Genomic DNA, 25901 nt, shown 5'->3' on the forward strand with positions numbered 1-25901 from the left:
TCAAGGAACTTCTGAAATACCTGCTATAGCATTTACATTCCTTGGTTAATTGTGCTAGGGTTTGCCAACCACATGAGACTGTGAGCTCCTGAAGGGCTCAGCCTAGCCTAGTTCTGTCTGATTTTGGGTGGACTCCTCTGCCGCCCCACTCCTCTGCCACCCCAGAGCGAGCACTTCGGTAGGAAATATGTCCAGAAGGCTTCCTTTTGGAGCGTCTTGGGCCCCGTCGTTTAGTCCTGCCTAGTACCCCCTCCAGGATCGTACCCAGTCCCAGAACTACTTTTTCCAGCCCCAGACGTGCAAGGAGAGGCCTAGCAGATGGTTTTACATTCCAGCTCTGCTCAAATGGTGGCGCAGGGGCGATCTCGTCCGCCTTCCAGTTCTGCTGGAACCCTGTCTCCAAATCCAAAGAAATACAGTCAGATGACTTCCTCCACGGTCCCCAACGCTCCTCCAAATCTGACGCCACTCTATGCCCTTAAGGTGAGCAGCCTGGACCGCCAGAAGAGTTGAGCAGCAGCACGGACAGGCGGCATGGCCAATCATGTTTCACGATGTCCGGAAGGGGCGGTACCCCAGCGTGTCATTGATCCGGCGGCGCGTGATTGGCCAGTCCCGGACCAACAAGGGTGGCGGGAGTTTTCAGATGTGTTGGCTGCGGCCCCGGCTTTAACAGTTGGGCTAGGCTGTGCTGATTGTGTGGGTGGAGGACCTCGGGAAGGAAACCCGTTGCCGATCCCTCAGCTCCCCGCTTGCAACTTGCTAAGTGTCCACCTTCTTTCCGGCCACCGAAGCTGCAGGAAAAGATGGAACGGCATCGGCCGCGGCTGCATTACCCGCCCCAAGGCTCAGCCGCGGGGACTCCCTACTCTTCTGCCTCGCTCCGCGGCTGCCGGGAAAGCAGGATGCCGCGCAGGAAGGGCCCCCAGCACCCTCCGCCGCCCGGTGGCCCCGAGGAGCCCGGGGAGAAACGCCCCAAGTTTGTAAGTATCGTCTGGAGTTAGGGTGGGGCTGCTCCCACCTCGCCGTAGTGTTGACCGACGAGGGTGGGCCCACAGGGACTTGGGGGGGAAATTTTATTCTAGAGATTCAGAGCTGCCAGTCATCATAGATTGACAAGGACTGAGTCTAGTTCTAGTTGGATCCTGTGGCAAATGCCCAGATATTTGTGTTGCCCCTAAATTTCTTAAGGCTGATGTAAAAAGTAGTTCAAATAAATATATGCATTGACGTCATTTCGGTGGACATTGCGTTTTTTAAGTTGAACTTCTCCCTTCTTCCCAAGTGTAGGAGGTTATAAGATATATCAAAGTGAAGTTTTAGGTGATAGTATTTTTTTTTCCTGCTTAATATTTTTATCTAATAAGAACTTTAAGGTAGATATAATTTTCCAAGTTGAAACAGCTGGTTTTAAAACTTGGCGGGTGGCGTTGTCACTGCTAAAGAATGTTTTGCTTAGCTTGGAAAGAATTCTAAATATTTGAAACTTGCTATTCTGGTTTGCTTGTCTTACTTTAACTTAAGGAAAGTGTCATGAATAGCACCTTGTCTTTTCGTTGGTATCAACTAGTGAAGTATAGGCAGCGATGATTATTTTGCGGTGCGTTTATGTAAATAAATCACATAGAGGGTTGATAGATTTGGGATGAATCCAACATAATTGAAATTTCACATTGACTACTCCACCATTTTGCTTAGGAGTATGGAAAAACTTTTTTTTTCTGTGATAGTACTGCCTTTGCCCTATGTGGACAAGTAAAAATTGTGAGAAATTTAAATCATGATTCACAAATTAAGGGAATAATGGTTTGTGAACCAGTTGCTAACTATAACATTTAGTTAAAAATAATAGTTGAATAAAAAAGAAAGCCCATATATATATATCAGAATACTGAAAATGAGGAACAGCATAGATTATGCCAAATCAAGTATCAAAAATGGTCATAGGAATACTGACATTTTGCAGAAAGATTAAATATGGACTTGATTATTATCTTGACAGATCTGAAGAATGAGTAGGACAGAATTAACTTCCCAGTGAAAGATTTTTGCCTAATGTGAGAAGAATCCACTAAGGCAATGACTTTTCTTCATTTTATAGTCTAGTCTCTGTTTGTCTTAACTTCTGTGGTCCAGAATACAGGAGGTGTTATTTTCTGTGACTCATTCCCAGCAAGGAGTTAATGAAAACAGGATTAAAATTAATATTTATGTTTAGTTTCATTGAAGGATTTGATTCTTTAGTTTCTTGTCTCTGTACTGTTTTTCATTCTTATGTATGTCACATTGACCACCTCAGCATGCCATTTGTTAAAAGGTTCTCATAAAGATGAAATGACACTTTTAAATTGTGAAGGTAATAAAACACATCTAAAACACTGTGTTTTTGGGTGGGAGTTTGAGTTGAATCATGACTTCCAATTAATTTAGAAGTAATTTGGACTCTTGGTACTTTGAAGCTAATTTAGATTCTTGCTTATATGGTAATTTCTTTAGTTATATCTTCCAGTTCATTAATTTTGTTATCAGCTATGTCTAATCTACTTTTATGAATATTTGGTTTTAGCAATTATTTTTATTTTATAAGTTCCATTTGCTTATTTTTCAAATCTGCCTGAGCATTCTTGATAGTTCTTTGTTTCTTATTCGTTTATTTCTTGAGACATTTCCTACTTGGTGGTTCTTATTCTTTATTTGACAGTTCTGCTATTTGTAACCTGGGCTGTCTGCATTGACTCATATTCATGATGGCTTGCTCTCTTCCTTGTGGTTGTTCATCCTTTTAAGCTCATTGCTTTATCTTCACCTGTAGGATTCCAGGGATGATTTTCTTTGGAGAGAATTTGAGTCTTTCTACCAGGAACCTGGGCATGCTACTGATTTTGGACCACCTTTCTGTTGAACTGGGAATCTTAAGATGGGCAGAAGTTTCAGACACAGCTCTACCCTTCTCCTGTCCTAAAAACTCGGTATCTCAGGCTGCTTCCTGAGCAGCTCTTCCCAGTTTGCCTGCCTATCACTGCTCTTGATTGCACACCAGTAACTCCTGTTTTTAGGATGGAGAGGGATCTTTGAGACCATCAAAAATCCCAGCAACGCCTCAGAAAGTAATTGTACTTGCAGATGTGAAGTCAGTCACTGTTCTTGCAGATGTCAAGTCAGTTCTTGACTTTTTCTTGATTGGATGAAGTGACGTTATCCTGAATATTTTCAGGTCACCCAGTCATTATCCAAACCTTGGGCAGCTGCTTTTGACCGGAACTAGTATTATAGGTTGGTGATGTGATGGGTAGGAATAATTTAGGTGGCCAGTGTTTTGCACACTTCTGCAAAGCAGCAAGCTGGTAGTGGAATGGAGTGGTAAACTGGTCACTGCCTCCTGTCTTAGTGTAAGAAAGCAGGAGCTCTGGTGCCCACTGAAATCTTGTTTTACTTTGAGTCCTGATAAAGCAGGTAAACAAATTCTTGTTTTCTACCAAGTTTATAGTTGTGGGTTTCAAGTCACTTGTGAGTTGAGTAAAAAAGTTTGTAGCATAGAAACCTCTTCTCATAGGTAAGTATAGATAGCAGAAATTAGTCTATTGTAATTGTATGATGCTTTGGCTGTGCTATGAATCAACTGACTTTGAGCTGATTGTGAATTAACTAACTTGGTCTCATTTGGAAATGTCTTAAGCCATGAGTGTAGAGATGATAGGGATAGCTACTGGGCCATAGAAGATACATGTAGAAGGCTGAGAGGACAGAGCAAGTATCTGGGTGGAGACTTTGTGAAGGCAGATAAAATTCAGTGGGATCATTAAACTCAGAACCTGCCCTAGGTCACACTGTTAGTACCTGGACCGGAGTCCGATATCCTTTGTGGAACAGAACAAATGTCCTACTGATTATGGAAAGTCTTTCAGTAATACCTATTTCCCGTTGTTCTTAACAACACACAGATGGTGGCGGCCACTAGCTACAGACTGAGAGCAGGACATGTGCCTTCTGGGAGAAGTGTCCATCTCTAGGATGTAGGTCAGTCCATTCAAAGGGGGCCGGCCTGTAAAGTGATGGTCCAAGTTGATGAAAGACTTCTTTTTAATTAGGAGAGTTCTTTAAAAGTTCTCACGGACTTCAGTGTAAATCATCTAATCGTTTCCATCGAATAGGTTGTTAATTATTGATTTATTATGTCATTGTAGTACCTTCAGTTTTGGTTTTAGATTTTCATGTTGTCCTTTAATTTCTGTATATTTACCATGTTTGGGCATTGAGAGTAATACCGGTTAGCCTTTGTGAGTGAGCTAAGCACTGTTTTAGGTGCGTTATAATTATAAACTCTAGGCCAGGCACGGTGGCTCAAGCCTGTAATCCCAGCACTTTGGGAGGCCGAGGCAGGTGGATCATGAGGTCAAGAAATCGAGGCCATCCTGGTCAAAATGGTGAAACCCTGTCTCTACTAAAGATACAAAAAATTAGCTGGGCACGGTGGCACGTGCCTGTAATCCCAGCTACTCAGGAGGCTGAGGCAGGGGAATTGCCTGAACCCAGGAGGCAGAAGTTGCGGTGAGCCGAGATCGCGCCATTGCACCCCAGCCTGGGTAGCAAGAGCAAAACTCCGTCTCAAAAAAAAAAAAAAAATTATAAACTCTAATTCTTAGAACAATCATGTGAGGTAGATAGTATTATTAGCCTTGTTTGCCATAGGAGGGAACCGAGGCATAGAGAGATTCGTTGCCTAAAATCACATAGCTGCCAGTTTATGAGGTTGGGATTTGAACCTAGGCAAGCTGGCTTCAGAGTATACATTCCTTTTTTTATTTTATTATTTATTTATTTTTTGATACAGAGTCTTATTATATTCCCAGATGGGAGTGCCGTGGCACAATCCTGGCTCATTGCAACCTCTGCCTCCCCGGTTCAAGCGCTTCTCCTGCCTCGGCCTCTGAGTAATGGATTACAGGCATGTGCCATCACTACCAGCTAATTTTGTATTTTTAGTAGAGACGAGGTTTCACCATGTTGGTCAGGCTGGTCTTGAACTCCTGACCTCAAGTGATGTACCCTCTTCAGCCTCCCAAAGTGTTGGGATTACAGGCGTGAGCCACCGCGCCCAGCCCAGAGTACACATTCTTAGTCACTATCCTGAATTATCTCCCATAGCTGTTGAGAACTTTAATCTTTACTGCTTCTTTTCTCATCCAGGAACCATTAGCAATAATTAGTGATGCCTTTAATGAATATATAATATGAATATACAATGGATATTCTGATTATAGGCAGACTGCGAGGTGAGAAGACTTATAAGGTTGGAGAATTTTTGTTGATTGTACAGATAATAGGAATTTGAGTAGAGATGAAATCCCAGTAAGCTTGATGAGATTGCTGCGTGTCTGCCAGTTACTTTGGGTTACTTGGAAGCAGGTGTAGTAGGCTGAGCAATGATCTTCCAAAGGATCGAAACTCCTTAATCCCTGGAACCTGGGAATGTTACTGTATATGGCAAAAAAGGACTTTAAGGACTTTTTTTTTTAAAGAGGGGCCAGGCAGGAGCCACAATTAAACCCAATGAATGGCTGTGCTGTGGTGTAACTAATGACAGCAGAATGTTTGAAAGAGATACTGCTCTTTGCGCTCCCAGCCTCTGAGAGACAGGGTAACTCATAGCCTCTAGCCCCCTGCTGGGAGGAGGAACTACCCTTCAGTGCTTGCCTGCCTGAGTTTGGGTTGCCACTGTTTTGGAACTTCCTGCTCAGCTTCCTAGCCAGCCCAGATCGTGGAATGTGGCTGCTTCCAGCCCTTTGGCTGGGGCAACCACAGGTGGTTCAGTCAGCCTCCTCCTGGGCCTGTTGAACTCCACCAGGAGGCAGCCCCATCTGGACATCTGGGGCCTTGGACAGTGATATGGTCAGCACATGGAGACTGAGTCTATCTCTGAAGTGGATACACATTAAGCTCACAAGCTCGATGAATAAGCTACAACCCAACTTATTAATGTATACCAGCCAGTGTGTGGCAGCAAAATCCTTCAGGGTATGCAGGCCCCAGAACAAAAGGGATTAAGAAAGAGCAGATGAAAACAGTTCTGGCCAGTAAGCTAGAGGAGAAATCTGCTGGGGAATTCTGAGAAACATGTCTTTGCTCTGTAAAAAGGGACTAACAAAAATTTTGCATCCATTAATGGCTGAGTGGCTCTCATTGGACCACAAACCTCTCACATGACAAAATTATAAAAAGGAACTCTTAAAACACTGGAATGTGATCAAAAGACATGGCTATTGGAGTCAATACTTGGAAGAAGGGATTAGTTCATTTTTTCTAGCTTTTTGCCTAAGGGAAGCCCCTAGTCAGGGTCATGTGGGGTGGTTAAAACTAGAATAGAAGCCCACAGTTGTACTGGCATAAAATAACCAGAAAACAGAGTTCTGGTGACCGTATAGCTGATAAGTGAGGAGGAAATCCTGGAAAGGAGAGGGAGCCACAAATGGGTAGACCCAAATTCTGTGTGTAGACTGCTCAAATTTCTAAACCTCACATGTGTGGGACAGACTGCAAGCAGCACAGCTAGGGCTAAAATATCTAAACAGATTTCAGGTTCCATCCAGCAGATGGGACAGTTTGTGCAGTTTGAGAGTTCAGCCGAGTTAACTGCTTGCTAAAATAAACACAAAAAACAATACTTCTCAGAAGAACAAAAGGAATTCAGAGTCCCTACACCATGCATTCACAATGTTTAGGATACAGTGCAAATGTACTTAACAGAAAAAAACAAGAAAATGTGACCCATACAAATGAGAAAAAGGAATCAATGGAGACCAACCTCAAGATAACTCAGCTGTCAACATTAACAGACAAGGATTTTAAAGCAGGTGTATAACCCAGGTTTAAGAATATAAATGAAATATGCTCACAATGAATGAAAAGATAAGAAACCTCAGTATAGAAACAAACTATAAAACGATCACAGTGGAAATTCTAGCACTGAAAAATACAAAGTCTGAAACAAAAAGGGTAACAAGAAGCAATAGCCCATTTTTTGCCTTTGGCCATCATCAGGATGTGATGCTTATTGTGCCATGGTCGTCTTCTGATCATGCGGATAGCTAGCCTAAGCACAAGGCCCATGTGCTGTGCTACTTATGGCAGAGCAAGAATATAGGAAGGACCCGGGTGCAATGACTGATAACTGTAATCCCAGCACTTTGGGAGGCCAAGGCGGGCAGATCACTTGAGGTCAGGAGTTCGATGTCAGCCTGGTCAACATGGTGAAACCCTATCTCTACTAAAAATATCAAAATTAGCCAGGCATGATAGTGGGCGCCTGTAATACCAGCTACTCAGGAGGCTGAGGCAGGAGAATCACTTGAATCCAGGAGGCAAAGGTTGCAGTGAGACAAGATCACGCCACTATACTCTAGCCTGGGTGACAGAGTGAGACTCCTCTGTCTGTCTGTTTCTCTCTCTCTCTCTCTCTGTATGTGTGTGTGTGTGTATATATATATATACATGAATGAAGGATCAGGGTCTCTGAGCCACTATAGGTTAGGTTAATCTGGGAACTTACCTGCCATCAGACTTCTTGTATTGGGAGAAAAAGAAAATGCAGTTAACTGTTTGAAACTTATGATACTAATATGAGAAATAGAGCATTGTTAGGGTTTAGAAAATTATACCCCCAAGTATGCCACTCTGGACTTCAAATTGAGAGAAACTGGGGAGCTGAAAATGCAAAAAAGGGTCTTCTCTGAAGTTCCCCTATCTACCTAAAGTTTTGTGTTCTCCAGAAGACCCTCAGAAGATATTCAACTGTTGTGAATCCCTTCCCTAGATATCTCAACTCAAATAGATGCATACTGAAGGAAGGAAGATTAGAGTTGACACTACACCCAGAGCCCAGACAAACTTTGTCCCAGACTGCTATCTCTTTCTTTGGGCCCATTCATCTCCCCTAAAGATCATTTACTCCTCCTGTAAATTGCCTTACATGCCTCACTTCCCTCTTCCTTATGAAGAGGGTATTTAAGCTTTAGACATCTGGCCCTTCTTTGAGTTTCATACTTTGCATAACTCAAAGTATGCAAAGTACTTGCACATAATACATTTGTATACCTTTTCTCCTGTTTTGTTTTTTAAAGGACTTTACACAGATGCTCAAGGATTTTAAAATGAGATTATTCTGGATTATCACAGTGGCCCCTAAATGCAAACACATGTATTGTTATTTAACCACAGAAGAGGAGAAGGTGTTGTGACTGCAGAGGCAGAGATTGGTAATGCAGCCATCTGAAGCTGGAAGAGTCAAGGAATGCCACTCCCCTTGAGCTACTAGAAGGAGAGCAGCCCACTTTGATTTTGGCGCAGTGAAACAGATTTGGGACTTCTGGCCTCCAGAACTGAGAGAATAAATTTCTGTTGTTTTAAGCTGCCAATTTTTGGTAATGTGTTACACCTGCGATAGGAAATGAAGCTAGGTGGAGTTATAAGGAGGATCATCAGATTAATTTAAATCTCTCCCTTCACTTTATTATTATTTGGGAGGATAGAAGATAACCAAATTACAATAAAAAAATAAACCACAACTGGAATAACAGCCAAAACCTCCATTCCTGTTTTGTCTACTCTATGATATTTATAGTTGCTAGAAAGCTGGGAAAAGATGGAGGTGATTTCTGAATGCTGTTTTTGTTTTTTTTGAATTTGTTCCTTCATTGAGTTCTCAGTTTAAGTCATGCTCTCAGCTGTCCTAGGGTTAAACTGTCAAGAATTGAGATACTGTTCTTAGTTGAAAGCTTTAGGCAACTGAGTTTTATTCATGTCAGAATTCTGTCTAACACACATCAGACATTGTAACCTTCAGAAGAAGGTAAAATCATATTAAGGCTGCTCTTTTAAGAAATTGCTTTGAATTTCCCCAGCCTTTCTAGTGTTGTTAATAAAACAGAAAAACCCAGTTTTTTAAAAAAATAAATGATTTATTAAAAACAATATATGTTAAGTGGCTTTTGGGGGGATACATTTAGTTGCTGAAAGCATATAACATATGGTATTTAATACTCCTGGACCACTCTGGGACTTTTCTATGAGGGTAAAAACGGGTGGGGGTAGAGATGATTGTCTCAGATTTAGAGCAAGGCTTAATTGCTTTTTTCAAAGACTCATGTCTTTAATTATGAAGCAAGCAAACTGACATACATTTATTACATGGTGAAACGTTGCATCTCATCTAGTCTATCTTGTAGCAATTGCTTCTTAACAGATGTTAGCTGAAACACCTTTGTGTAGTTGGTGGAATGCTAAAATTTGTCATGCTTTTATTATTGTTGTCTTGAATTAACTCTACTTTATGGCATAACTTTATTGCTGTGTCCTAGAATCTGTATATATTTATTGCCTTATAAATTGGATTTAAAATTGGCTTTTTATATAGAATGTAAATTAACACGTGTATAACTTGTTTATGCTTGCAGAATAATACAGGAAAAAACTGCTACGTATTACACTAATATAATTGTCTTTAGCTCAGCACATAGTATCCTCTAAACTGGGAATCAAATGAATGCTAAAGAATATGCTTATCCTTATATTCTTGTTTATCCCAGAAACTAATTTGACTTTTAGATCTGTAAAATATAGATTAAGCATAACCTTTTACTTCATGGGATATTAAGGATCAAAGCATGGGCTTTCTTTGAACAGGATCTACAAAGGTAACTGTTCTCTCAGTAGCAGCAGGATGGCACTGAAATACCTTAACACTGGGAGTAATTTTTCTCAAAGAGCAAATTGAGTAGCCATTACTAACTTAGGGGAGAATTTAAGAGTTTAAATAAGTTTTGGTGCTGAAACATTCATGTTATTGGTTACTTGGTGAAAACTATTTGGAAATGCTTGCCATAGATTTTCCTCTTCAAAAGACCCACTGCTATCTTTACTTACGGTTTTTTTGTAGAAGAGGCATTATGAGTAACATTTATGAGCAGTGACTTGAACCACTCTCAGGATTGAATCCCAGCAATATTAACTGTGTGATCTGAGCAATCTTAACCTCTCTCTGTGCCTCCCCTTTCTCATGTGTAACATGGGATTGTCATGAAGATTAAGAGCTATGTTATGGGCCTAGAATAGTACCTGGTTCATTGTAACCTCTATGTAAATATTTATAGGATTTTTATAAATGTTTATAGGGTGGTGGTTGTTGTTATCATTAGTAACAGTAGTAGCAGTACAATTTTTCTCTATACTTTAGGGCATTAGGAATACACTGGATATTTGAATAACTTTCTAATACTGGAAAATTTAATTGGCTTTTTCCTCTTGGTGTGGTGGAGGCAGAGCCATTCTGTTCTTAGTTCTTATGTTGGCATACCAGGTGACATTTGGATTGATGCAGAGTTCTGATCTGATAGCTGAATGGTCAGAGCAAGTTTCTGAAGCTTTCTTAGGGGCCTGTCTCTGTTTCTAAAATGGAGCTAATATGATGATGAAACTTGGGGTTTAAATGTAACTTACAAAAAGAACCTATGAAGGAAACAACTTCAAACTTAGGAAAAAAAAATTCTTATGATGCACTGATATGGACTTGAATGATAATAAAACTAATGTTACTAATATATGTATAGATATAAAACCAAGTATAACTCTTTATGCCTATTACTTTTTATAGCTACAAAACTAAAACAGATTTACATCTAAAATCCAAAACAAAACTATAAAACCAATAAAATTCAAATTAACAACAACATTAATGCAATTGATGATGTTTTGCTGAAATTAAGTCATCATTATTGGATTTAGTAGTGGAAAAATACGTGTATATTTTGCTGTTTTTCTTTCTTTCAATTTGATTCTTGGGTAGAAATGGAATCCCTGAGGCTGAGGAAGATGTGTGTAGACTGAGGAGTTCATAAGACGGCCTTACACTGTTAGTAGGGCCTTGTCATTGGACACCACTATCTTTTTCATAGGTCTTGGCTTGAGGCTGTAGATGAAGTAGTGAATTGTTATAAACTTGTTTATAAAAAGAAAACAGCCATTTGTAAATATTTGTTAGTAAACTGTTGAAGCAGTAGAAAAAATCAGAATTCATACTACCAGCTACTATATTCATTTTTCTCTTGAAATCTAATTTTCCATAGTTGTGGGTGCATAGTTCCCAGAGTAGTGTGATTTTGGAATTATAAATAGCCATTTGGAACTGAATTCTTCCTAAGTGGAAGAGCTTGTGAAAATCTAGTGTGTCATGATGTTGCTTGGCCCTCATTGGGTACCATCTTGGTAGTAAATACAAGTATAGTTACCAAAAGTTCCTGACAGAACATCGTTATAGAAGGGGTCATTCACAGTGTCCAGAATAGGCTTACTTTAGTTCTAATGTTTAAGATAATCTTGAAAGAACTAAGACTTAAGTGGAATTTGTGGAAGGCCTCTGTAGACCACAGTTTGGGTTACCCAGAGATGACTTGAGTCAAGAAGTTAGATGTGTACCTGAGCCAGGCAGAGGTTTTCCTCTGTAGTCCTCTGTTTAGTGATGAGATAAAAGTGATTAGTATGTATCAGTAGTAAAGGATATATACAATGCTTTTCAAAACAGTTTGCTTCTAATAGTCTTTTTGGGTAAACAAGAAACTTGCAATCTTTAAACAATTTTATCATGTATGTATCACACAAAAGAGGTGTAAAACACTGGATACTCAACAATAAGCTTAAAAATGACATATGAATACCATTGAAATGTTCATTTTCACTTCTCCTTTTAATCTTTGCTCTTCATTTCCTGGATTTACCAGGCTTTTTTTTTTTTTTTTTTTTAAATTTTGATTATTATTAGAATTCCAATTAGTATACATCTCTTTTCCTAAAAGTAAATCTGTGAATGGAATTAATACTTAGTAGCTCTCCATCTTTGAGGATCATGGCAGATCTTAAATACTGGAAAGGAAAGAGGAGACTATGACTTAATATACCAAATGTGAGGTCATTCTGTGTGCTAAGGGATTTGGGATCTACCTAAGTAGCTGTGGTCTAAGTCACACCCTCTTGAGTTGAAGAAGACTGAATACCTGTTCAGAGTACTATAGCTCTCTCAAAGGATTACCGTGTAGAATTTCTTGAAGCCCTTAGTAAAAGCCCTTAGTGGATTAATTGTGAGATCTATAATGCTGCATTTATTTGGTTAATTTTATTATGAAGTGTCTTCCCAAAATACAGAGAGTTTATCCTGTAATTGCTGCATTTTTTCCGAGTTTGGCTGTTTATTTGGGTGTTATAAAATGAAACTTTATAACATTCAGTTTTTAAATAAAAGATTTGCAAATTGGTGACATTAATTATGGTGATATACTAATTACTATAGAATTAAACTTTTTGTTTATTAAAACCTTTGATTAAATTCATTGCATAATGACAATTACAATTCTTTTTTAATGAAACAATTGACAGCCTGAGAAATAAACATGAAAAAATGGAGTGCATATAATCTGCATTGAGAAATTCAATGTGACAGTTTCACTTCTTTATAAAAGGTGAGGGTCTCCAGTTAAAACCGTGTTCTAATTCCACTCAGTCTCTTTTGAGGGTAAAATTTTTCTCTTATTGTTATGTTATATTGAACCTGCTTTTAGTTACTTTATACATGTGTTTGTAAGCTTTTGGAAGTTACTTTCTCTGTGGTTCCTGGTATTGACTTGTGTTTATAGTAGGAATCTGAATACTTGGCTAATTGAAAATCTAAACAAAGTACTCTTGTAACCTTGTATTGTGTGGTTCATTAATCCATTCATGATTGATTTGTGTGAATGTTATTAATATACCCTAATTGTTCACTTCTTTTTATAAAAGATCCCAGTGGTGGTGGCAAGGGTCTGGAAAGACTACCAGAAACATATGTGGGTTATTGGAGAACTTGGGCCTGGCAATGTGGCTCTAAAGTCCCACCCCTAACCTGTGATAAAAAGGACTTGAGGGAGACTCAAATGTGGCTGTATATCCTTGGGCAAATTATCAACCTTTGTGCCTCTGTTCTCCCATCTGTAAAATGGAAGTAATTAGTCTCTATGCTTATAGATTGTTGTGAGGATTAGTTGAGTTAATGCATGTTACAACAGCTTAGTCACAGTACAGTGAATATGTAACAGCTATTATTAACAGGGGAGATCCCATCACTATTGTATTAAATCCCCAGTTACTGACAGTATTTTAACTTCTTCTTGCTTCCTACTTCCTTTCTCCTTACAGCTTTTTTTTTTTTTTTTCCCCTGGGGGACACTGAGATTATGTCCAGGGACTCAGTCATTCATTGCAGTGGGACACACACCAGAGGTTTGGTGCTTGGATATATTCTCTTCCTTTCTGTTTCATGTAGACCTCCAGCCCCTTGACATTGCCTCTCTTTCCTGTCTTCCTCCTGCTGTCAACATTTGCTCCACACTAAACCCACACTCCACAAAAGTAACCATGGAGCTCCCTTTGAACTGGGATGCCTTCAAACTCCTCCCTTCCTCACACCTCACATAAGATAGCATATCAATAAATAATAGAACTGTTGGCCTCCTTGTTCAGTTGCCTCAGATCTCCAAGCCTGGAGCAACCTGGCAGGCTTCTGTGGCTGAACTGGGTTCCTGCATCCTGGTGGAAACGACTTCCAGCTTTGTGAACTGACGCCCTTAGACATCGGGTATCCATGTGTCCTCGGTGCTGCTAGATAGCAATCATCATCACAATAGCTACATTTGTTCAGCTCATACAATGTGCTGGGCACTGTTTTCATCACTTATCCCTCACATAGTGCTTTGAAATGGGCACTCTTGCTACTGTTATTTTGCACATGATAGGGTTGAGACACAGAGAGGTTAACTGGGACCAGGGCATGATTTGTTCTGACGTTTAACTAGGTCTTTGGTCATTTCCTTTTCCATTTCTCACAGCATTTATGCTAAACTTTAATCACTGTCTTTACCTCATCTATGGGCCTGATTCTGTTTTGTCCTAAATGGTTTTTTCAATTGAAAAAGTGGCCAGGCACAATGGCTCATGTCTATAATCCCAGCACTTTTTGGGAGGCCAAGGTGCATGGATTGCTTGAGTCCAGGAGTTCAAGACCAGCCTAGGCAACAGGGTGAAACTCTGTCTATACAAAAAATACAAAAAAAAAATTAGCCTGGCATGGTGGTGCATGCCTGTAGTCCCAGCTTCTTGGGAGGCTGAGATGGGAGGATTGCTTGAGCCCGGAAAGCGGAGGTGGTAGTGAGCCATGATTGTGACTGCACTCCAGCATGAGAAACAGTGCAGGATCCTATCTCAAACAATAAATAAACTGAAAAACAATGTACTTCTTAAAAAGTCCAACGATGTAAGAGTAAAAAGGGACATTCCCTAAGCCTCCCTTCTGTCTCAGACCGCCAGTAAGGTCCTCTCTACCACCTGCCATGATGACATTTATTATTTTTTCTTTTTTAACATGAAAGAAAGTATCAGAGAAAAAACAAAAGATGGGCACTGTATAGTCAGAGCAGCCCCAAGGGCTGCTGGTTAGCTTATTATTTTCTTTTACATCCTTTTTTCTTTGAGACAGTGTCTTACTTTGTCACCGAGGCTGGTGTGCAGTGGTACAATCATGGCTCACTGCAGCCTCCACCTCTTGGGCTCAAGTGATCCTCCTACCTCAGCTTCTGGAGTAGCTGGGACTACAGGCATGCTGAACCGCTTGGCTTATTTATTTATTTAATGTAGAGCCAGGGTCTCACGGTGTTGCCCTGGCTCATCTTGAACTCTTGCACTTAAGTAGTTTTTCTACCTTAACCTCTCAAAGTGCTGGGATCGCAGATGTGAGCCACAGCACCTGGCTCTTTTCTATCCTTCCAATGATATAGTGTGTATGTGTCAAGCACCTACTTTTTTCCCCACATGGGAACATACCACGGCATTCACTTAAGATCTCAGAAATGATTGCTCGTGACTCTTAGCATGCCCCTTGATACCTTTTTCAGAAAGTTTTCCTAGAGCTTGCTGTAATTGTTTATATCTGCAACCATTCTTCATTGTCTCTCCTCCAATACCACGGAAGGAATATATTTTCCTGTTCGAGGTTAATGCCTTTATTGCTGTTCTTGGCACATGTGCATTCAGTAAGGAAGCTTTCACTCTTTACACATTCCATCCTGTAAGGATGCTGAAATGTTTACTATTGTGAAAGAAAAAGCAGAAGGAAAACCAAAACCAAACAACCCCTCTCCTCAACTTTCCCTTGACCCTTTGTCTCTCTGAATACCATGCTCTGCTTCCTTCCTTTGTAGCCACTTTCTGTGCATTGCTTGTTTTCATTTATTCAGTAAATTTTTGAATGCCAGTTTTACCGAGCATAGCACACAAGTCAAGTAGATGCAAGTTGGTCCTTGATTTCAAGAGGTTTATATTCAGTCTCATATGGGGAAAGAGAGGTTTCAATCAACAGATATGCTGCAGTGTTACCGGGGAATTCATGTAGCATAATCTTGAAGAACTTGCGCTGTGGAGTTAACTTGGGCTTTTTTTTTATCAGGGTCTTGCTCTGTTTGCTGGAGGCAGACACATGATCTGGCTCATTGTAGCCTCGTGCTCCTGGGCTCCAGTGATCCTCCCACCTCAGCTTCCTGAGTAGTTAGGATTATAGGTGTGCATTCCCATGCCCAGCTAATATTTAAGAAAATTTTTTGTAGAGATGGGGTCTCACTATGTTGCCTAGGCTGGTCTTGATCTCAAGTCATCCCCCGACCTTGGCCTCCCAAAGAGCTGGGATTACAGGTGTGAGCAACTTTCCCTGGCCTAACCTGGGCTTAAGTCCTGGTTAATACTGTCAAAACCTGATGTTTGATAGCTGTGTGACCTTGGAGAATTAATACATTTTTTTTTTTTTTTGGTTCTTCATCTGTGAAACAGGAATAATAGTATCTATATTATAGGTTACGTATGATGATCTACTGTGCTATAGAGTGTTGCTGCTCTTATGATAGCATTGGTAGAGGGAGGGTATATTCATTAAGGAGGGATGAGCCATCTCTCATTGGTTCTTTAACCTTGCCTTTTGCTTCTGTCATTCCTCTGAAATTGCTTCAGCAGATCAACAACGGCCAAACTCAATGCTGATTTTTTTTAAGCTTCACCCTATATAACTTCTTCATTGTATTTTGTACTAACCTTGCCCTCCTTGAAAGCATGGTCTAACATGTTCTTCTCTTCTGATCTTTGGTTATTCCCTTTCCCACCCTTTAACATGAGTGTTCCCAAGTAATATCTCTTTGATTTTCTCTTTTTACTTTATCGTAATTGTAATGTGAACTCATCCATTTTTTTTAGCTTTTACTACCACTTAGATTAGTGCTTTCTAAGACGATAGAAATGTTGTGTCCTGCCATGTTCAACTTGATAGTCACTAGCTATATGTGGCTTTTGAGCACTTGAATGTGGCTACTGCTACCAAAGAGCTGAATTTTTAATTCGATGTAATTTGAATTAAGTTGTGTTTGAATAACCATATGTGGCTAATGACTAGCATATTGGACAGCTCACATTTAGAAGTCGATGACTTATTAAACTTCATCTTTATTTTAGGATGCTCTTTTGAGCTTCTGTCCAACATATTCAGCCTATTTTATAAGGTTGGCTTAGAGGTACCTCAAACTCAACGTATCTCAACTTGAATTTATCTGCTTTCTCATAAACTTCTTTCTTTTATATTCTTTTAGTAAATGTCATCATTTTATCCTTGGATTTATTCTCAAGTTCTTGATCTTTTAACTCCCATATCCATTGTTTATCCAGCAATTTTGATTATGCTTCCGGGGTACTTAACAGCATTCGCCTCTTCTCCACTCCTACTGTCCCTGACCTTATTTCTCTTACGTTCCATCTCTCTGCTGGGTTATTGCATTAGCTTCCTAACAGATTTCCTTGGCTCTGGTTCTTGGGTCTACTCTGTTTCATCCAGCATGTTGCTGCTACAACAGTTTTCTTTGGGACACGAGTGTGATTATGGAACCTGCTTAAAACTCTTCAATTTCTCTCCTGCATCATTCACAACTTAAAGGCTGAGTAGCATGATCTTGTCATTTAATGATTTTGTCATTACCCACATTTCTAGTTTGAATCCTTCAGTTTCCACCTGAAATTCCAATTCCTCATCCACACAATTTACTTTATGTTTCTGCATGATTGTAATGCATTTTTACAAGCTAGACCTCCTGTCTGGAAAGCTTTTGCTCTGTGCTGGTTTGGTCCATTCCAGTGTCCTCTGTGCATGCTTGAAGTGAATCTGGACCCTGAGGTGTTCCCTGGTATCTGTAAGCAACTCTTCTGGAATGCTTAGATCAGTATCTGTTATAGCACTAATCTCATTGTACTGTACCTTATAGATTGAAGTTTCTGTTAGGCTTACTTATCTGATAGATGTATTGGAGAGGGGAAGGGGAGGCCTAGGAGGAAATTTTCCTATTTGAGTCTCTAGTTTCAAATATGTACCAAGTAGACTGATGAACAAATTTACCTCTTTTTTTGGTCCCAATCTCCTATTCTTAAGAAGCTTGGCAGCTCAATCTTCCAAAATGACCTTTTTTTTCAAATGATCTTTTCTCTGTAAATAGAAATTTGCACACGTTGAAGACACCTGCTGAGAGTTTTCCTGTGGCATTCTTGGCAGCATTTTTTGTTTGTTTCTAGTTCTTCTTCAGCTGACAGACATTGGCCTACATTCAGGTTTAAAGGGACTACCTATGGCCCTTGGAGGCTTCACCAGTGAGTTAGGTGTTTCTTACAGACTACCTTCCAGTAACATGATTTAACCTTTCTAGATAACATGGACATTTTATTCTGGCAAAGATGATGAAACTTTATAGCCTATAAAGCTATCCTCAATAAGTTTATGAGCGAAACAACATCAGTGATGACAGAAACAGGCATGTGAAAATTATCTCCATATCCTCGTGAGATCTACAGTGCTTAGTAATTTGCACTAGGTTATTAGGCTCATTGGGTGCCTTCCCTTACCTGTAGCTGTCAGCTGCTGACTTCCGGCAACCCTTGTTGCCTTTTTTTTATTAGTGTGTTTGAATGGTGCCATAATCAACATAAAACTATTGTACTTTTAAAAGTCCTATACAAATATGCTTGAATTATTGCTGAAGTTTCCTTCGGCATTGTTGGAGGATTGCCAGGGACAGTTAGGCTGCAGTTGTTTGAGCTTGTGGCTGGGCTACAGAAACTGTTGTGTTCATAACCAGACTGCAACATAGAATGTAATGTGTTAAAATTTCACTGTACTGCATACAACACAGTGCAAATTAGGTAGAGTATTGGGCTGCTCTGTATCAAATCCCCTTGAAGGATTTATCTCTCCAAATTCCCCACATTGCTTTGGATGACAAGTGGAAAGAAAAGCATTAAGGTGATGAACCTGTGTTTTTCAATATGTTTAGCTCTGACAGGCAGTTACCAATGTTATATTATTTTTTGAATTACCAAAAAGGGAAAATAAGTGACTCAGCCTATTTCTTGTTCCGCTAGAACTTACTGGATTGTAAACTTCTTCAGGGCAGTACCATATTTTATAGGTCTTTATGACCCAGCCCTCACCTGGTGGCCTGGTAACTTAGATGCGGAGTAACTATATCCTGCTTGGTTAATATTTCTGAAATAAATGTAAAATGTAACCTACATCTTATGCACAGTACTGGAACTGCATGTAAAAACTTGAATTGTGCTTTTTCTTCATTTTTCAGATGCTAATTTTATAAATATGTAATCATCTTTTTGATTCTTTTTAAGGGCTAAAACAATTCAGAGGGTATAATAAAAACTACTATTTAAAGTATGCAAGAAAACTAATGGTAATTTAGTTATTTGGAAAATGTTCAAACTTTATCAATAATTTGAGAAATTAAATTTTCTTTAGCTGTTGTATTATGTTGTATTCCTGACAAGCATGTTTTAGTGACGTGTTGGAATGTGGATAATTTTGGCTTATGTTTCAGTCTGAATTGGGAGTGCATGGTTTATAAGGTTTGTGGGATATACCACAGCTTTAAAAAAAAATCCATGAAAGAGAAATAAAAAAGCTTTTCATTTCTATTATATATTTGAGAGCAACTTAAAAGGAGGAAACCTCCTAGCAAACTATGTATTCCTATGAGTGTTAGTCAGTTTAAAGAAATTCCAACCCCTGCTCCATGCTCATTTATCTGAGTTTTATTTATTTATTTATTTTCTTTCTTTTTTTTTTATTACCAATAACTCCGGAGCATATACCAAGTAAATCTCTGAGGTTTTAAGGTGTGGTTTTGTAGTCAGTGTTTTTGTTACCATTTAATAACCATGCAGTTGGAATTATGCTCATCTTTCTTGTTAAGATTTCATTTTTGAATTATTTGCCCCATAAATAATTCAGAAACTGCTTCAGCAGTTGGCTGTCCCATCATAGTACTGGGGACTGAGCGAAAGGAAGGAGATTGAGGGTGGATTTTTGACTCATTCCCAGCCTGGACACTCATCAACCCTTATAAATCACTTCTGTGCTATTCCGTTTCCAGTTCTCTAAGATGGGGATAATAGTGAATTTTTAGGGTTGCTGGGTATACTAATAACAGTAAGTTGTGGTAGTAATGATAAGGTGGGCTATACATATGGGTACCTAGTGGGCCATTTAGGAATCTTGGGTTCTGTCTCAGTTAAAGGTCCATTTGGTTTAAAGAACAGACCCCTATACAATATCTACTTGAATCCTGAAAGGAGGAATTAAAGATATACAGGAATGGCACCTGGAATTGAGCTGGCCCTCATGTAGGAGTGGAACCAGGAACTAAAAGCTGACAGCTTCTTTCTCTCTCCCTCTCAGGCCATCCAGCATCTCCCTGCTTCTCCCTAGGCATAGGTCCACTGTTGGTTCTTTGAATTGTGTGGCTTCCACTGCTTTGATCTTCACATAGCCAAGCCTAGAACCTCATAATTCCAGATAGACACATATATCCTTGGTCCATGCAAGAGTAGGGCCTGATTTTGATCTCTGAATTCCAATTCCAGAATTGTGGGATAATGGGGATTTGATTGGCTCTGCTTGGGTTTAGCTGTGGCAAGAGCTGGCTTACAAGGAACAGTGAAGACGGGTGGGCCCACCTCTATGGCATAGGCATTCTTAGAGAAGAGATGGTGTGCAGGATGCAGATAAACCCACAGGCATCTACCATGTTTACCTGTGGGGATCTTTGGAGATTCTTTGATGATATTCTTGGTACTGAAAGACTGAGTCTAAAATAGTTTGCCTAGTTTTAGTAGTGTGTATCTTGGTTGCACATTAGAGTTACCTGGGGATCTTTAAAATTATCCACAGAAAGCTCCATCTTTGGGCATTGATTCATTTGGCCTGGGATATTACATAGGCATCTGTATTGGGAAAAGAAAACAAGCTTTCAGGTGATTCTCATATGTAGTCAGGTTGATAACCACTGCCTAAAATGTTCCCTCCACCAATGATAGGGCTGGGGATTCCAAGTTGAGGGGAACATGGTACCCGCCACATACAAGCAGAAGAGGAGGCATACACACAAACTGCAAGACAAACAAAGATCAGTGACCCAAGGGAGTTGTAAACAAAAGAGATGCGGGAGGACGGAAATGAGATTATTTCTTGATAATAATGAAGGTTGACCCATCCTTACTCTAAATTTATATCTGCAGTACCGACTCGATTTGTTTAGCTCACCTCATTCATGCATCTGACTGTGAGTCTCTGGGGGCCCTGGCAGTGTGCTGGCCCTGGGAATGGCATTAGGAAACTGTCACTGCTTAGACTTCTCAACTCACATATTTGAGCCCCAAAGAAATATGATAACACTTGAAAGGCCCCAGAGGGCAGTCCAACATAACTGACACCCAGCAAAACAGAGCTACTGGTAAAGTGACCATGAAAAAACAGCTCACAGGAGAGGCAGCACACATTTAAAATGGATTTAGATGGATTACAGAATGGTTATGGGGCCCTAGAGGAGAAGACTGTTGGGAGTATCCTTGAGGAGAATGACGAGCTGAACCCAGGTGATGTTTGTATGGATCTTATTGTGAAGGAAGTGAAACAACATTGGGCAAAGTTTCCTAAACTCAGGTGTAGTATTTTGTGTACTGGCCTTTTCTATTAAGTCTCCTACCAAGCCTATGGGGAAGATGCTTGTTTGCCTGGTGGTACAGTTAAGAAATTCAGGCTCAGAGTTTAAGTGCCCAAGATCACACAGATGATTGGTATCAGAGCTGGATTCTAATCCAGGTGAGTTTTATCCCAGAGCTCAGTCTGCCTCTGCTCAATATTGCTTTATCGTGCCACGGTGCAAGGAAGGATGTAAAAGTCCCAGGAGAAGCAGGCTTGGTGTGGGCAAGCTTAGAGAAACTTCCTGAATCAGGCAGCTTTTGAAAGGTGAGCCAGGTATTGAGACGGAGAGGACTGCCGTAGTGTCTTTGTCAAGGCCCAGAAATAAACAGAAACCAAGGTAGGTTGCTTTAACATGGATATTATTTAGGAAGTTTTAAAAGAGAAAAGCTGGGCCTGGCGCGGTGACTCACGCCTGTAATCCCAGCACTGTGGGAGGCCAAGGTGGGTGCATCACCAGGTCAGGAGATTGAGACCATCCTGGCCTACATGGTGAAATTACCGTCTCTTCTAAAATACAAAGAAATTAGCCAGGCGTGGTGGTGCGCCTGTAGTTCCAGCTACTCGGAAGGCTGAGGCAGGGGAATTGCTTGAACCCAGGAGGTGGAGGTTGCAGGGAGCCCAGATCCCGCGACTGTACTCCAGCCTGGAGACGGAGCAAGACTCCATCTCCAAAAAAAAAAAAACGAAGGGCTGGTCGGGTGAAGTGGTTCACACCTGTATAATTCCAGCACTTTGGAAGGCTGAAGGATTACTTGAGGCTGAGAGTTCAATAACTCAGTTCAATACCTGCCTGGGCAACATAGTGGGACCCCACCTCCCCGCCTCCGCCCCCACCCCACCTCAATCTATACCAAAAAAAAAATTATGGGCCATGGTGATGTGCTCCTGTAATCCCAGCTATTTGAGAGACTGATCGCTTGAGCTCAGTAGTTCAAGACTGTAGTGAGCTATCATCACTCTATTGCATTCCAGCTTGGTTGACACAGCAAGACCCTGTCTTTAAAAAAGTAATAATAAAAAATAAAAAATAAATAAAGGGAAAGGGCATATTGGAGATGCTTCTGAGGACTCCTGAGGGCTGACGCTCAAACTTCTGAGGGGTCTTCAGAGCTATGTTTAAATAGTTGTAAATGCTGTTTTTCTGACCCTCTGGTCTAATTTCTACCCCCTGACTAATTCCATATTAAAAAAAATAGTTGATAGAATTAACTGGGTTATTCCAAAAATTGCCTTTATTGGCTTTCCAGTGTTTTGAAAGTATTTCTAATATCTTCTGGCAAACGACTCATTGCAGCATAACCAAGCCACTCAAAGGGCCCTCAAGTAAATAATGATTATTTGAGCACAGACCTTCCCCACCACCTTGGATAATTCATATACTGATTTGATTACTATTTACTGTGTTAAGTGGATTACTCATATTTGTATACTAACACAATATTTGTGACTATTCAGTTAGAAAAGTAAAAGCCTATGTCTTTCGAATGGCCTGGGAATGATCTGCTTCCTCTTTCCCTCTTGTTGGCTTCGTTTTGTGCTGTTGGAGCCACACTGGATCTCTTGTTTCTTGAACATCAGGCATACTCCTCCTGACAGCCTTGTTACGGCTGTTCTTTCTATTGGAAACACTCCCCTGCCCATCCACATAGATGACGCCTTAGCCCACTGGCAACTCTTTGCTCAAACACCATTTTGTCAATGAGGCCAAAGCCTACCTCAATTCCCTGTATTTAAAATTGCAACCTGCATACCCTTTTGGCCTACCCTACTTTTTCATTTTATCAGAGCATTCATCACCTTCTAACATCTTAAGTAAGTAATTTACTTATTGTGCTTATTGTCTGTTTCCTCAATAAAGATAAGTTCCTTTAGGGCAAAAATCTTTGTTTTATTTATTGCTATCTCCCTTATCAAAAATATAGCAATGTTAATTAACAGTTGTTGCATGCATGAATGTTTTAGGAATCTCTCATTCTGTTAGAAGAACAAATTCTATATTACAAGTTTTACCTGAATTGTGGCTAAAATTTTATTTGCCTTTTGTCTTAGATCATTGCTATAATGCTTGCATGTTAATTAGCATGCATTTAAGCATGTATGATTAGCAGGTGGAGACTTCCCCTTTTCTTCCAGTCAGCATTGAATACCTTGTTATGATGCATTTTGGTTATTGGTTTATCTTGTTTTTGTTTGTAAGCTCTTAAGGGCAGAGACTGGATCTTCATTAATGTGTCTCACACATGTTGTTGGCCTAATGATATCGTATAGTAGAAGAAACTTAGAATTATGAGATTAGGTCTTGCTTTAAAAATCTTAATCCTTTATTTTATTTCTTATATTTTGGCATCATGACCTTATTTACATTAAGAAATTATTTAGTAAGTGGTATTTACCCTAACTTTCTCAAGATGGCATGATATCATGTACATTTACAATAAAGAAAAATTATAGATTTCTTTTAACTCTGTCATTAATAAGTGTCATAAAGTAGAAAAATAAAGCAAAGTCAATATATTATTGTTGCCACAGAAATTGAATTTGTGTCATAAGGATTTGTGCTTGTGATGTAGTGATTCGTATATTTTTCTTGGAATTAAGTCTGTAGCAGGTGACAACATCAATAATTCACAGAACCAAGGAGCTTTTTGAGATTGGTTAATTTATATATGTGAATTAGAAAACAAATGAATAATGTGCTTAATATATTCTGACATACTTGAAAATATGCATTAAAAAACAGCCTATTAAAATGTCTGTGCACACAATATTTATTAGATTTTAAAAGATTTTTCTTTTTTCTTTTTAGTAATACATACATTTTTATTTGAAAAGGAACTAATCTATATTTTCTGCTCAATGTGAAAAGTATTATCCATAGTAACTTAAAAAAACTTTTTGTATTAAAGTAAATATGCTCATTGTAGACTACTGGGAATATACGTGAAAATATGAAACAAATCCCACCATCCAGGTGTATAAAATTACCTATGATTTCTGTCTTATTTTTCTATACATATATACATTAATGAAGTTGGCATTATGTTACATATGCAATTTTAAATGCAACTTTTTTTCAGGTACCATTGTATTGTAGGCATTTTTCCATGTCATTATAGTTCATATGGCAGAAGTGTGATTTATTTAATATTTCCCCTGTTTGAGGGAAGGTTAGGCTGATTACAGCCTAACATTTAAAGCAATGCTGTAGTAATACATATTTGTATATAAATTTTTTATTGTATTTCTTAATTCCCAAGTATAGATTTTAGAAGTAAAATTATTAGGTTAAAGTGTGAACATGGGATTAGTTTTACCAAATTGTTTCCTAAAATGGCTAAACTAAATTTCCTTTATGGTGATGCTGAAATATAAACAAAATCTTTCTCGAATGTATGTGAAAGAACAGGTGATGCTCTGTTAGTCTCAGCACCATCCACTCTAAATTTGTGCCCTAGACAAGATGTCTAGGGTGCTAAGCCACTCTCAGAAGGAATTTAGTAGTTTGGATAAGCTTCAAGGTGATTCTGGGAGATCGGGGATCAGTCTGATTCTCTGTATAGCAAATATTGTAAATGCTTTTCAGCCTTCTCCAGACGATGAAAAAGGTCTTGGATTCCCGTAACCTAGAACTGAACCTGCTTGTAAAGTGGTTCAGAGATTTGATTTGCTTTTCCCTCAACATGTTGCTAAAGAGTTTTTGATCTGGTAGTATAGGTGAAAAGAACTGGAATAGACAAAGCGACCATCTTAAATTAAGTATAAAAGTTGTATTAGTAAATTAGCCTTTATATTTTTCCCTTTGATTTTATCCCCACATGTAATGAATTCATTCAAGGAAAAAGAATATTGGAGTTATGTTAGAATAACTTGTTAGGTACCTAGCCCTTGTGAGGTGGAATCTAGGTCAGAGTTCCAAGCTGCAATTTGAGAATTGTTTTTTCTAGAGAGGCAGTTCTTTCTTAGCAGCTATGTTGCCTCTTTAAACCTTGCGTTCTCAGAGAAATGAGTCTTTTCACTTCTGTGGACACTTGAATGATGCCTCCTCCTTAAAGCCAATCTCTCTTGTTGGCTCACCTTTCATGACATAGGAATTGAGGGATAGGGAGGTCTGGATACTGGGGTGCATGACAGTAGAGAAGCCTTGGATAATGAGTAATACATGGTATATTTGTCTTTCTGAGGTTGGCAGAATTGTAGTTATGAACAAATGAACAGATTAAAAGAGGCTGGAGAGGTTTTCCTAATTCTCACCTGTTCCTAACATCTCCCCTTTCACTTTTTTCCTTCTTGGACTGAAAATCATGTGAACTTAAAAGTTTTTCTTTGTAGTATCAAAGAGCCAGCTCTACTCTTGTCCTCAGTGCTATGAAAGCTTCAGTGTTATTTTTGGACCTTTCTTAGATGTTAAATCTGGAGCCCTTGTAGAATAATATTTTCACATCTATGTGTGTTGTGTAGTTGCCAGGGAGATGATCCATAGATAGACTCTGTAGGTGTGTTTAGTGTCATAGCTGGCAGGAATATTACTTTAAATTTCCATAGTCTTTATAATTGGTGTTGACGTTAAGATAAACACAGGTGTGTGGGCTAGAAATTTTATTAGATTGAAGCACATATTCATAAATTATTGGTGGAAAGGAATAATTTAATCTGGACTTCAAAACAAAACTGAGCAACAACTCAACCTATTATCATCAGCAATAGATTAAGAGAAGACTGATCCTTTCTTTTTTCCCATAAGAAATCCCCTTTTTCT

General features: G+C 39.4%; 1 protein-coding gene across 2 annotated transcripts in view; it reads left to right on the forward strand.

Annotated features, from left to right (window-relative positions):
• Positions 1–671: 671 nt before the first annotated feature.
• The window catches only part of DIAPH3 (diaphanous related formin 3), a 506459-nt gene continuing 481229 nt past the window's right edge, over positions 672–25901 (forward strand). For both annotated transcript variants that reach the window (XM_035296778.3, XM_035296781.3), the window contains exon 1: positions 672–983. In XM_035296778.3, the coding sequence (XP_035152669.1) occupies positions 807–983 (177 nt within the window). In that variant the 5' untranslated portion in view covers positions 672–806. The remainder of the gene's footprint in view (positions 984–25901) is intronic.

This window comes from Callithrix jacchus, chromosome 1, assembly GCF_049354715.1.
Source record: "Callithrix jacchus isolate 240 chromosome 1, calJac240_pri, whole genome shotgun sequence".
Lineage (NCBI taxonomy): Eukaryota > Metazoa > Chordata > Mammalia > Primates > Cebidae > Callithrix > Callithrix jacchus.